The sequence below is a fragment of the Rhinopithecus roxellana genome, chromosome 16 (assembly GCF_007565055.1).
Source record: "Rhinopithecus roxellana isolate Shanxi Qingling chromosome 16, ASM756505v1, whole genome shotgun sequence".
Lineage (NCBI taxonomy): Eukaryota > Metazoa > Chordata > Mammalia > Primates > Cercopithecidae > Rhinopithecus > Rhinopithecus roxellana.
This window is the reverse complement of record NC_044564.1, coordinates 473,134-487,024: the sequence shown is the minus strand read 5'-3', so window position 1 is coordinate 487,024 and position 13,891 is coordinate 473,134. Positions and strand designations below refer to the sequence as shown.

Here is a 13,891-nt window from a genome sequence, read left to right as displayed (position 1 = left end):
TGTTTTCAGAACCATTTGAGGGTAAGTTACATCCATTTTAGCCCTTTATCCCTAAATACTTCTGTTTCCTAAAAATACAAATATTCTCTTACATTACCCTAGTACATTATCAACTTCTATAAGTTTAATGTTGTGATAATACTTTAATCTACCGTTCTTGTTCAGATTTGTTAAATAATGTCCTTTATAGCGTTGTCCCCTCCAGTAGGGGATCCAGTCTAGGGGGAGGTGTCTGATCACTTTTTCCTGAGGGGAGAGAGCTGGATTAGCCAGAGTATTTCCAGAGGGAGGCACAGGACCACCTCCTCTGTTTGCAGAGCTACTAAAATGTATGTATAGGCCAGGCATGGTGGCCCATACCTATAATCCCACACTTTAGGAGGGCAAGGTGGGAAGATTGTTTGAGACCAGGAGTTTGAGACCAGCCTGGGCAACATAGCAAGACCCCATCTCTACAAATAATTTTAAAAATTAGCTGAACTTTGTGGCACGCCTGTAGTTCTAGCGTGGAACTTGGGAGGGTGAGGCAGGAAGATTGTTTTACCCCGAGTTCCAGGCTACAGTGAATCGTGATTGCACCATTGCACTCAGCCTGGGAAACAGAGCGAGACCCTGTCTCTTTAAAAAAAAAAAAAAGTACAGTGTTCTCTCTACACAGATGGGGAGGTGATGGAGGAAGAGAAGGTTGGGTGTTCCCTGAGTCCACCTTGTTCTTGAAAGTCCCTCTAGAAAAAATCCTGAGACTATTGATTCTGCAAAGTCAAGGACTATGTTGTGTGTTCACCTTGCAATCAGCCCCTCCACAGTACCTGTGCCCTGGGCACCTCGGGAATATTTGTGGGATGGATGGATGTTGGCCAGTTTTCTTCTCAGCTGTCTCTTTCACTTAGATATAAAAATGGTTGGGAGAGCATTCTGGTGGGTAGCTGAAGAACCTGGGACTAGATGGTGGATGTGGGCTGCATTGGCAAGCCGAGGGCCTGGGTCCTGGTCCCTCTTCTGCCAGGGCCATGCAATGTGATATGCAAAATGAATGGACTGGTCGCTGCCAGTCCAGGGTTCTGTGAATGAACTGGTGTGGTTTCTCTATGACCTCAAGAAATCCAAGTCTGTTGGTGGAGTTGGAAATAGCTTCAGGGCTTTGTGGCATGGGCTGGGGGACCTGTATGTCCCTCCCAGCATCTATATAGGAATTCTCATCAGGAAAGGGGAAAATGAAGGAAAAGACCCTTCTATGTAATTGAGATAGAATTCACATGCCAGAAAATTCACCATTTTTGGTTTTTTGTATTTTGTTTAAGACAGGGTCCCCTTCTGCTGCCCAGGCTGGAGTGCAGGGGCACAATCACAGCTCACTGCAGCCTCGACCTCCCAGGCTCAAGCAATGCTCCCACCTCAGCCCTCCAAGTAGCTGGGACTACAGCCATGCAACACCATGCCTGGCTCTTTATTTATGTATTTATTTTTGAGACGGAAGTCTCACTCTTTTGCCCAGGCTGGAGTGCAGTGGCACGATCTCAGCGCACCGCAACCTCTGCCTCGCAGGTTCAAGTGATTCTTCTGCCTCAGCCTCTGGATCCACCCACCTCGGCCTCCCAAAGTGCTGGGATTACAGCCGTGAAACACCATACCAGGCCTAATTTTTTTATTTTTTGTAGAGACAGGATTTTGCCATGTTGCCATGTTGGAAAATTCACCATTTTTAAGTGTACAGTTCAGTGGATCTTAGTATATTCACAAGGCTGTGAATATACTGTGAATAAACTGTCACCACTTCCTAATTTCAAAATCATTTCATCACTCCAAAAAGACACCCCTCACCCATTAGCAGTCACTCCCTATTGCCCCTTTTCCCAAGCCTGAGGCAACCGGAATCTGCCTTCTGTCTCCATGAATGTATTGTTCTGCATTTTTCATATGCATTACTTAGGGTTCCAGATACCAGGTACCAGGGGGATGCATTAATGTGCTCAGGTAATGAAACCACATCTGGAACATCATCTAAGTGGAATCACACAACGTGTGGCCTTTTGTGCCTGGCCTCTTCTTCTAGTGTTTTCCAGGTTCATCCATGCTGTAGCAGGGACCAGTACTTCATTCCTCTTTTTGGGGACAGTGGTATTCCGCTGCATGAATGTACTGCATTTTGTGTGTCCATCCTTCACTTGATGGGCATTTGGGTTGTTTCCACTTTTTGATATTATGAAGAATACTGTTGTGAACATTGGTGAACCAGTTTCTTTTCTTTTCTTTTCTTTCTTTTTTTTTTTTTTTGAGACATAGTTTCACTCTTGTTACCCAGGCTGGAGTGCAGTGGCGCAATCACAGCTCACTGCAACCTCTGCCTCCCAGGTTCAAGTGATTCTTCTGCCTCAGCCTCCCGAGTAGCTGGGATTACAGGTGCACGCCACCATGCCTGGCTAATTTTTATATTTTTGGTAGAGACAGGGTTTCACCATGTTGGCCAGGCTGGTCTCGAACTCCTGACCACAGGTGATCCACCCACCTTGGCCTCCCAAAGTGCTGGGATTAGGTGAACCAGTTTCTTATAGACTTATCTTTTCATTTTCCGTGGGGATAGACCTAGGAGTGGAATTGCTGGGTCATGTGGGAACTGTTTAACCTTTTGAGGAACTGCCAGACTATTTTCCAAAAGAGCTACACCATTTTACATGCCCGCCAGCAGTGTATGTGGGGAAATGCCCTTTTATTGAACATCTGCCATGTGCTAGCCACAGTGCCAGACCTCCCTCCCATGATCCTCACACCAACCTGTGAAATACCTGTGATTGCTCCCTTTTACTGAGGAGGACACCAGAGCTCAGAGAAGGAAGTAACTCCCCTGGATCACACAGGGAATAAGTAGTAAGGCCTAGATTCACACCCAGCTCTGTCCCTTACATGTTCCTGTTGACTGGTTGCTGACTGATTACGTGACTGTCCAGATGCTAATGTGGAATCCACTTCCTCCCCAACCCTCCTGGGCACTGTCTTGCAGACAGGGAAGTTGGACCCCCACTACCCAAAGGTCTGCGGGCACAGAGGGAACGTTCTGGACGTCAAGTGGAACCCTTTTGATGATTTTGAGATCGCCTCCTGTTCTGAAGACGCCACAGTGAGTGTCAGCCGCTGAGGGGCTTCCCCTTCCTGAAGAGTGGGATTGGGGTGGGTGGGGTGGAACGGTACCTGTTCTTGGCTCTGGTGCCCCTGACTCCATCGCGGAGTTGAGGTCACTGTGTGGGGAGGTGTTATGTTAGGTAGAGGAGGAGACATTCTAGGTGCTGTAGGACTAGGGGCACCACCCCTCCTCTCTATGGGCCTTAGTTCCCCACCTATAAAATGGGCATAATAGCTCCACCCAGCTAATAAAGCCCAGTGAAAACGTATATTCCGATGGGAAAGCCTATCCTTTTGGGGGGCTATAAAAGGCTACAAGAGGCATTTTTCTGGTGATCAGAAAAGATGTTCCACTTAATCCCACAGTGAAGAAGCGAGCTGTAAAAGGCTGTGAGGGCCTTGGATGAATGTGGACACTAAAACCATTCCAGCAGCTTCAGTCTCACTCACTTTTTTGAGCCTGTGTTCTGTACCAGGGTTATCATCCCTACCCCAACAATGTGCAGTGTTACTTATTTATAGTTCATTTTGTACCCACTTCTAAAAAGAACCACAGATGTGCCAGGTTCAGTGGCTCACACCTGTAATCCCAGCACTTTGGGAGGTTGAGGTGGGAGAATCACTTAAGGCCAGGAGTTGGAGACCAGCCTAGGCAACATAGTGAGACCCTGTCTCTACTAAAAAATTAAAAATCACAGATACGGCCGGGCGCGGTGGCTCACGCCTATAATCCCAGCACTTTGGGAGGCCGAGGTGGGTGGATCACAAGGTCAGGAGATGGAGATCATCCTGGCTAACACAGTGAAAGCCCGTCTGTACTAAAAATACAAAAAAATTAGCCGGGCGTAGTGGCAGGCACCTGTAGTCCCAGCTACCCGGGAGGCTGAGGCAGGAGAACGGCGTGAACCCAGGAGGCGGAGCTTGCAGTGAGCTGAGATCGCGCCACTGCACTCCAGCCTGGGCGGCAGAGCGAGACCCCGTCTCAATAATAATAATAATAATAATAATAATTCACAGATATGATCAGATGATTAAAATAAAGATAAAAGTTGTTATCACCATTTATTGTGAGCCACTGTATTCCTCACTGTCACCATACTCATTGTCTCACAGTCTCCCCAGCAACCCCACAAGATAGGACATTTTTCTAATGGAGAAGCTGAGGATCAGAGAGGTACAGCAACGTGCCTAATGTTTCACAGCCTGTGGGAGGCAGAGCCAGACTGAGGCCTGATTCCAGAGCCCATTCTGTTTCCAATGTGCCGTGACACATCTTTAAAGAGCAGCAGCCACAGATGGAGAAAGTGAGGAAATACTAGAAATGATGGCTAAGAGGGGTTGCAGCAGCCAAGCTCCTAGCTTAGCTAAGAGCTACCTGGCAGCCAAGGCAAAATGGGCAATAGAATGTATTGCAAAACCTTCAGTTAGATCAAAAGAAGCAGACCAGTTCATCAGGAAAGGAAAGCAGAAAATTCAAAGAGGATTTGTGTCGGTTTCCATATAGCAGATGCTGAGGAACGTAAAGGACAGTGTCTGCCGAGGTGATTTTACCAAAGGGACAGTCAGGTCCTGTGAGAATTGGCCCTGTCCCTAGGGAGTACAGGGCCTCTGGCAGGATGTCAGATGTCTGAAACTGTCCCCACTTTTGTAATACCTGCCTTTTCAGAACTGCTTTGAAGTCTCCCATCAAGATCTTTATTAAATCTCTTGCTAGCCTCATTGCCTGCCACTGTCCCTTCCCCGATGCCCCAGGGCAGGACATAACTGTTGGGAGACTGAAGAAGGAAGGGGCTTTTCTCCCCGAAGCTATGCCCACAGTGAATTTATGGAGTGAATTCATTCCTGTTCCTCCCTGCGTTCAGGGCCTGGAGGGCACCGTTGCTCCTCTAGCACTGGGGAGTCTTCTCTGCTTCAGTGTTGTGGGTGGTACCTGCATCTTCCAAACACACCTGTTCACAATGTGTCTTCCTCCTGGGGTTCTATGTAGTGAGAGCCCTCACCAAACTGAAGTATCTGGAACCTGGCACTACTTTTGTGGGGTTGGCTTCCTGGTTTTAAATCCAAGATGACCAGGAAATAAATATTTGCTGAATTGAAAGCAAAGTCGTCTACCTGAAAAACCTGTATAACTCTAAGGGAAACAGTGTGTAAAATCAACTAGGGGCCAGAGAACCTTGCAGAACCAATAAGGAAGGTCAAGTCAGCAGCATCCCAGGCTTGCCTTGTACTCCATTTGTATGCCTCCGTGACAGGGAGCTTACTCTCCACCATGGCAGCCCCCTCCATCTTCAGACAACACTACTCTGGAAGGAAGTCCCAGTGCCTCTCCTCAGGCCCTCACCATGAAATACAGGCCTCTGACCCCATCCAGTCCAGCCTTCTGACCTTCAGAGTTTCCTCTTGCAGGCCATCCAGGGTTGCACCTGCAAAGCAAGAAGTTTGTCCCTGCCCTGCTCCAGAGACCTCTCTGGCTCCCTAGTGCCCTGAGGATGCAGCCTAAACCCTTCATCCTGGCATTTGAGGCTCTATCCTGGGCCTTTGGGACAAGAAGCATGTAGAACACTGTACTGTGGGGGATATCCTAGCTTAGGAGGCCTGAAACCCAGCCACCTGCCCACCACCTCAGGCCAGCAGGGTGACAAAGATCTCTCAAGGGCAGATTTGGAGGCCTAGACTCATCCCTGGTCAGCGCTGACCCCTGCTCGGGCTGGAGGAGCTTGGGGAAGCCCCTGTCCCTCTGAGGACCCTCAGCTGCCTCTCCACTGCCCCTCAGTGCCCATAGCCACTGAGTGGGAGGTGACTATGGAGAGAGCTCCCTTGGTCCTTCTGCTGGTCACTGCCAGATCTGTGGCTTAGGCTGGTGATGGTGCCAAGGTGCCCTGGCTGATGCTCCCTTGGGCCATGTCTCCCCTGCCAGATTAAGATCTGGAGCATCCCCAAGCAGCTGCTGACCAGGAACCTCACGGCCTGCAGGAAGGAGCTCGTGGGCCACGCGCGCAGAGTGGGCCTGGTGGAGTGGCACCCCACGGCCGCCAACATCCTCTTCAGTGCGGGCTATGACTACAAGGTGAGTCTGGGTGTTCTTCTTCTGGGGCAGCCCCTACAAATTCCCATGAACTGGAATACAACAGAAATTTATTCTGTCACAATTCTGGAGACCAGAGATCGAAAACCAAGGTTTTGGGAGAGCCAGCTCCCTCCAGATGCCCTAGGGAAGAATCCTTCTGTGCCTCTCCCAGCTTCTGGTGGCTCCAGGCATCCTTGGCTGATAGCTGCGTCACTCCAGGCTCTGCTTCTGTCTTCACACGGCCTTCTCTCTGTGTGTCCGTCTTCCTTATAGGAAGAGGAGAGCACCTGTCATTGGATCTAGGGCCCACCTAATCCATTATGATCTCATCTTAGCTAATTTCAGCTGTGAAGACCCCATTTCCAAATAAGGTCACATTCTGAGGTTCTAGGTGGACGTGAGTTTTCAGGGGACCCTGTTCAACTCATTACAGCTTGCCTGGAGGGGATGGGATGGCACTGCCCAGCAAATCATTCCCCTCACCCTGCTCCACTGACAACCAAGCATGCAGGTGGTAGGCTTTGTAGATTGGGACCCACAGTACAGGAGACCTCGATTCTCTTCCGACTCAGTCTCTGACCTGCAGTATAGCCTGGGAAAGTGCCTTGACTTCTCTAGGCCTCAGTTTCCCAATCTGTACACAAATGGAATTGGTGGCACCATAGCTATGGCCTTTCAGTTCTTTCCTTTTGACACTACAGGGATTTACAGAGGCACCTCGGGACCCTCTGTGATGGATAAAAGGAAGGTGGGGGCCGAACATGGTGGCTCACACCTGTAATCTCAACAGTTTGAGAGGCTGAGGTGGGAGGGTCACTTGAGCCCAAAAGTTTGAGACCAGCCAACATAGTGAGACCCTGTCTCTACAAAAAAATGGAAAAAATTAGCCAGGTGTGATAGCATGTGCCAGTAGTCCCAGCTACTCAGGAGGCTGAGGTGGGAGGATCACTTGAGCCCAGGAGGTTGATGCTACAGTGAGCCATGATATGCTACTGCACTGCAGCCTGGGCAACCCTGTCTCAAAAATAAATAACTAAAATGGTTGTGGGGAGCACTGAGGGAACCTGGGCCCTTACTCTTCCGATCAGAAGTGCTTTCTCATCTGTTTGTACAGGGTGTCTGCAGAGCTGCTGCATGTGTTTGTGCTGGTTGTTCTATACACAACTTCAAGGGGCACTAATCACGTCCTAGGCTATAGGAATGGATTGCCCTGGAGCTCTGCATGCACAGCCTGTGCAGCTAAACATACAGCCCTGTTGGTGTGTGGGAGGCGCAAACTGTTGCTAATAACTGAAACCGCCTGGATTAGCTGGTTCCCTGGGGTCCTCCCAGCATGGATGTTTTGTTGCTCAGAGGCGGGTGGCGTTTTCCTTTCACCACTAGACAGCCTGGCCCTGAGATTCCCCCTCCTGCGACAAGCAGCTTCAGCCTGCACATCATCCTCCCACCGAGGCTTCTTGGCCAGGCTGCCAGCTGCGCCACCCTCCCGGGGATACTGTATTTCACTGCATCCTGGCCAGTGTGTGACTGTGGGGGCCAGGGGCGGGGTGGCCCCTGTGCTCAGAGTTGGCTCTCTGCCATGCAGGTGATGATCTGGAACCTGGATACAAAGGAGTCTGTCATCACAAGCCCCATGAGGACAATTAGCTGTCACCAAGATGTGATCCTCTCCATGTCCTTCAACACCAACGGCAGCCTGCTGGCCACCACCTGCAAAGACCGCAAGATTCGGGTTATCGACCCCCGAGCAGGCACCGTCCTCCAGGTCAGTGCTGGGTCAGGGACTGGCTCAGGCTCAGAGGAGCAAGGGGCAGAGTGGGGACAGGGGGAGGCTTCAGAGAACAGGACAGTGATGCTGTGAGCGTCTGGGCCACGCCTTCACAGGCAGCATCCCCGTGTGTCCTCTCGGGATTGCTGGAAGGTGGGATATGCCCTTTCCATTTTGTAGGTGTGAAAACTGAGGCCCTTGAGAGATGAAATGACTTTACCCACATGGAGAGCTGGAATCTGAACCTTGTCTGACTCCAAAGCTTGTTGGCGTGCCTCAGCTCTGGCCAGGGGGTCAGGAGAGCCGACCATACCACTGTTTAGCCACTGTGCAGCCTTGGGCAAGCACTTCCTGCTCTGGACCTCTGTTTTCTCATTTGCAACAATGGGCTGTTAGTCCTTCCTCTCTGAGGATTAGATAAGACAGTCCAGGTGGCAGTGCCCACCCTTGTAGGGGTGCCTGATACTTTTTCAGCAAAAACAGGGAGCTGAGCAGAAGTTTGCTTCTGTTCTTGCTCAGAAAAATAACTCTTAACAAAGATAGCTGGGAGAGACTCCATGTGGATGACAGGGATCCAGGTGGTGCCCCTGGAAGAATCTCCAGGCAGAGCTGGGGCGAGAAAGGGAGGCCTTCCAGGTAGAGCGGCAGCATAAGCAAAGCAGGGAGACCAGAAACCCTAGCTGCCCCCTGAAATCCCCTCCAGCGTTTCTCCAATACCAACTGCACATGTCCCTCCAGGAGGCCAACTACAAAGGGCACCGGGCCAGCAAGGTGCTGTTTCTGGGGAATCTGAAGAAGCTGATGTCCACGGGCACATCCCGATGGAACAACCGGCAGGTGGCCCTGTGGGACCAGGTGAGGGCTGCACCCCATCCCTCACCATCACCCCTCAGCTGAGAGCCAGTGTCATTCATTCATGCATGCATTCATTCAGACACCCATTTATGTCTCACACATTTAGTGTAGACTGCCAGGTGCCGGGGATCTGGGGATGACTAGCAGGGAGATGCCGATAGCCCCGGGTGAACCCAGACCCTGTGCATCTTGCCACTCTAGGGAGATGGGTCAGGATCCAGGGGATGCCCTGGGCTAGAGGAGGAGAGGTAGCTGAGTCTGGGACCACGACTAGGAGGAAGGGAGAAGGAGAGGGCCATCTGGGCAGAGGGGGCACCTGGAGCAAATGTGGTACTAACAGGTATGGGGAGATTTCATCAGGACAGCTGAGGGTGGGGTGGGGCGAGGTGAGGGCCAAGCTGGCGGTAGTGTTTTGAGGGAGCATTTGACAGGAGTTTCAAAGATTGACAAATCACACTTTCTCTCTGAGTCTCCTTCATCTATTAAAATAAATTTTAAAAAACAGGTAGGGGAAGATTGGAATGAGATCAGGTGTGTCAAAAGTGATTTGTTATGGCCAGGCATGGTGGTACGTGCATGTAATCCCTGCACTTTGGAAGGCCATGGTGGGAGGATCGCTTGAGGCCAGGAATTCGAGACCAGCCTGAGCTACACAGCAAGACCCCCATCTCTGCAGAAAATCAGCTGGGTGCAGTGGTGCACGTCGGATCGCTTGAGCCAAAGAGTTTGAGGCTGCAGTGAGCTGTGATCGCACCACTGCACTCCAGCCTGGGTGACAGAGTTAGACCTTGTCTCAAAAAAAAAAAAAAAAGTGATTTGTTAAGGGCAGAGAGCTCACAAAATAGGTGGCAGCAGCATTTTAGTGCCTTTAAGATGTCATCTCCACCAGAGAGTAGCCCACACATTGGAACCCAAGAACCAGAGACATCTTCCCCCAGCACACACATAGAAAAAAATCTCACTTTTTCTCTGACACACACACTCTCGCCCAGAGCACCATGGCAGGAATTCTTATCTCTGGGAGCACCACTGAGGGCCCCCAGGAGTGACCCAGGCCTTCCCTGCCTCCCCTTCCCCTGCAGGATGACCTCTCTGTGCCTCTGTTGGAGGAGGACCTGGACGGCTCCTCGGGCGTGCTGTTCCCCTTCTATGACGCAGACACCAGCATGCTCTACGTGGTGGGGAAGGTCGGCTTGGCACGGGAGGGAGGTGACTGCCTGGACCCCTGAGACAGGGGCAGACAGCAACCTGGGGCTGTTGGGAGCACGGGGCAGGGATGGGCAGGCCACTCGTCCCCTGTGAAAAGGAAGCCCTCCCACCCTCCTGGCCCCCTAAGAACACCTGGAGCCAGGGCTCTGGCTGGACACCTTGAGCTTGTCCCTTCCCAACTGCAGGCCCAGATATGGGGAGACCATTGGTGTTTCTCAGCAGCGGCATCTGCTGAACTGGGGGCAGAACAGGTCTCCACTGGGTAGGACTATCCCATATCTGGCAGCCCTGGCTCCTGCCCACCAATGCCAAGAACAGCATCTCTCCCCCTCCATCCAAGTCATTATGACAACCAGAAATGTCCCCCATGGTAAGACCTTCTGGATGATCTCTGAGGCCACCCCAGTTCTGACCTTTGCTGCTGCTCTCAGATAGGAGCGGGATTTGGACTTGTCTTCCCAGAGCTTCTGTCTTAGAGGAACAAGGGTGGGCTTTGGGTCATGGTGGGGGAGGACTGAATTTTAAAATAAGGGCCTGGGCCCAGCACAGTAGCTCATGCCTATAATTCCAGCACTTTGGGAGGCCAAGGTGGGAGAATCAGTTGAGCCCAGGAGTTCAAGACCAGCCTGGGCAGCATAGTGAGACCCCATCTCTACGAAAATGAAAAAATAAAAAATTAGCCAGGCGTGGGCACACACCTGTGGTACCAGCTACTTGGGAGGCTGAGGCGAGAAGATGGCTTGAGCCCAGGAGGTTGCAGTGAGCTGTGATTGCACTACTGCTCTCCAACCTGGGCCATAAAGTGAGACCCTGTCTCAAAAAAATAAGACAAAATATAAAATAAGATGAAGATCCCCCCCATCACCCTACTGCCTTGGTGACAGGGCCCCCGGTTTCCTGGTGTTCCCTTGAGTGAGATGGGTTTGCCCATCATCAAAAAAAAAGCCAGGTTTTTGCTGCATTGCTGGGTTGCTGATGAGCTGATGAGATCCAGCTCTGAATCTCACCCTCCCCTTCCTCCTCCTCCTCAGGGAGATGGCAACATTCGCTACTACGAGGTGAGCGCCGACAAGCCTCACCTGAGCTACCTGACTGAGTACCGCTCCTATAACCCACAGAAGGGGATCGGTGAGTGAGGGACACTGAAGTTCATGCCTGTAATCCCAGCACTTCGGGAGACCGAGGAAGGAGAATCAGGGTCAGAGCTTCAGTGCTGGGTCTGGGGAGACAGGGATGAGTCAGATGGGAGGAGAAACAGCATAGCAACACTCTGACTTACGGGGGCTGTACTTGAGGTGGGCAGCAGCACAAAGGAGGAAGTTGAGGAAGGCTTCTCAGAGGAGGCAACATTGGAGGAACTGAAAGAGGAAGCAGAGCCCAGCAGGGGAGAGAGGGATGTGTTCTAGGTCAAGGTTAAGCAGTTGCAACAAGAGCAGAGATGGAAAGGGCTGACCTAAAAGAGCCTCCAGGAAGCAGTCCTCAGCTCCTTTCTAAGTGTGTCTGAGGATAAAAACCCAGCTATATTTCTGTAATCTACAAGAAACCCACTTTAAACATAAAGACATGGCTAGATGAAAAGTAAAGGACTGGAGAAAGATGCACCATGCTAACCCTACTCAAAAGGAATCTGGAGTAGTTTGATTGAGAGCATTTGGGTCACAGGAGCTGTGGGGATGGAGATGGAGACCCTTAAGCAGAGCAAACTGCCTATGAAAGTTCAGCTAATCCATCACTTTAGGAGGCCGAGGCTGGAGGATCTCTTGAGCCTAGGAATTCGAGGCTAGCCTGGGCAACAAAGTCAGACTCCTGTCTCTACAGATAAATAAAAAAATTGAGGTTCATGCCTGTGGTCCCAGCTACTTGGGAGGCTAAGGCAGGAGGATCGCTTGAGCCCAGGAGTGTGAGGCTGCAGTGAGCTATGATCGTGCCACTGGACTCCAGCCTGGGCAACAGAGTGAGACCCTGTCTCAGAAAGAAAAAATAGTTTAGCTAAAATAATTTAAATATTTGAAGGTGAAGAGTCTGATTAATTCAACTCTGTTTCCCAGCATAGGGCCCAGTCCAGTGTAGGTATTTGTCCCTGAGCTCTTTTCTGGGAGGAGGCTGGCCTCTGTTCAGGTCCAGGTGTGCATCCTGGCTTTGGCCCTTGCACTGTGGCCCCAGCCCAGCCAGAACCTCTTGGCCCTCCCTGACTGCCTGCAGGTGTCATGCCAAAGAGAGGACTTGACGTGTCCTCCTGCGAGATCTTCCGCTTCTACAAGCTGATCACAACCAAAAGCCTCATCGAGCCCATCTCCATGATTGTGCCCCGGCGGGTAAGGGCAGTGGGGACCGCGTGGGAGGGAGGTGGGGAACCTGTCCTGGAGAAGACAGATCCAGGGCTGTCCGGTACCAGAGCATGGAGTCCACATTCATGGGGCAACCACAGAGCGAACTTTCTCACAGCCAGGGTGACATCAGTGGGCGTCAGGAATCCTGGGTCTTGGCCCACCTCTGTTCTTGAGCCGCTGCGTGACCTCGGGCAAGTCCCTTTGTTCTCTGGGCCTCGGTTTCCTCAATTCAGCAGGGGTTGGGGAGAGCCTGCAGCTCTAAGGGCTCTTCCCATCTGAGCAGCCTACCCTACCACCCTCCTCACTGTCTGGATTTCTCCTGCAGTCAGAATCCTACCAAGAGGACATATACCCTCCAACAGCAGGGGCCCAGCCCTCCCTGACGGCCCAGGAGTGGCTCAGCGGGATGAATCAAGGTGAGGAAGACAGAGGAGAGGCCCAGACAAAAGTGGCAGGAACATGGAGTGCCCAGTGGCCCCAAGCACCTGAGAGGCGTTGGGCCTGGATTTTTATTCTCTCATAACCTCAGAGGCCATGCCCTTGACCTTCAGTCCGCAGTGGGTAGCATGGTCACATACAGGTCCGGGAAATCAGGGGGCTTGACCCGAGGGCTCAGGAAACTCCAGCTCAAGGGACTTTGCCCCATGGAAAGCTTCTTTACACTCTGGGGCTATGCGGGGTGCCTGGACCACCTCAGCCAGACTCCCCATCCCCATTCCCCACCCCTAGCTCTGCAATTCTTTTTTTTTTTTTCTTTTTTTTTTTTTTTTGGAGACAGAGTCTCGCTTTGTTGCCCAGGCTGGACTGCAGTGGTACAATCTCAGCTCACTGCAACCTCCACCCCACCCCTGCATTCAAGTGATTCTCATGCCTCAGCCTCCTGAGTAGCTGGGACTACAGGCACGTGCCACCGTGCCCAGCTAATTTTTTGTATTTTTAGTAGAGATGGAGTTTCGCCATGTTGGTCAGGCTGGTCTCAAACTCTTGACCTCAAGTGCTCCACCTGCCTCGGGAAGTGTTGGGATTACAGGCGTGAGCCACCGTGCCTGGCCTTTTTCGATTCTTCTTGACCCAGGAAGTCCTCCAGGCAGCAACCCCCACCCACCCAGGTCCCTCTGCCTGCTCTGCCTGTCCTGAGCCACTCTCCCACTCCTGCCAACATGAGGGCAGCCCAGCGGAAGCAGCCGCTCCCTCTCCCTTCCAACCCCCCAAACTTCCTTCACCCCCACCCCAGTGGCTGAGTGAGCCTCCTGGTGTACTGGAAGAGCCTCTGCTTTGGGGGACGGGGACCAGTGCCAAGTCCTAGTTCTGGATAACCTTAAGTAGGTTTTGCTCCCTGGGCCTCAGTTTCCTCATCTGTAGCCATGATGCCAGCCTCCCCTGCTTCTTGGAGGTGGTGAGAGAACTAATGGACTTGGTAGACGGCAGGTGCAGTGTGGGTGGGACTGTCCTTACAAAGCAAGGGCAAGGTCTCACGTGAGCTTGAAGTGTTTGGGGGCTGCTCCAGTGCAGGCACCGTGCTGTTCCTACAAAACAAGCTTCACT

At 51.7% G+C, this 13,891-nt stretch overlaps 1 protein-coding gene across 1 annotated transcript in view; it reads left to right on the top strand.

Annotated features, from left to right (window-relative positions):
• CORO2A (coronin 2A) overlaps window positions 1–13,891 on the top strand; it is a 68,294-nt gene that overhangs the window by 51,822 nt on the left and 2,581 nt on the right. The window contains exons 3-10 of the mRNA XM_030920096.1: window positions 2,999–3,115; window positions 6,035–6,184; window positions 7,770–7,949; window positions 8,691–8,807; window positions 9,890–9,994; window positions 11,048–11,144; window positions 12,219–12,331; window positions 12,672–12,762. Of these exons, the coding sequence (XP_030775956.1) occupies window positions 2,999–3,115; window positions 6,035–6,184; window positions 7,770–7,949; window positions 8,691–8,807; window positions 9,890–9,994; window positions 11,048–11,144; window positions 12,219–12,331; window positions 12,672–12,762 (970 nt within the window). The remainder of the gene's footprint in view (window positions 1–2,998; window positions 3,116–6,034; window positions 6,185–7,769; window positions 7,950–8,690; window positions 8,808–9,889; window positions 9,995–11,047; window positions 11,145–12,218; window positions 12,332–12,671; window positions 12,763–13,891) is intronic.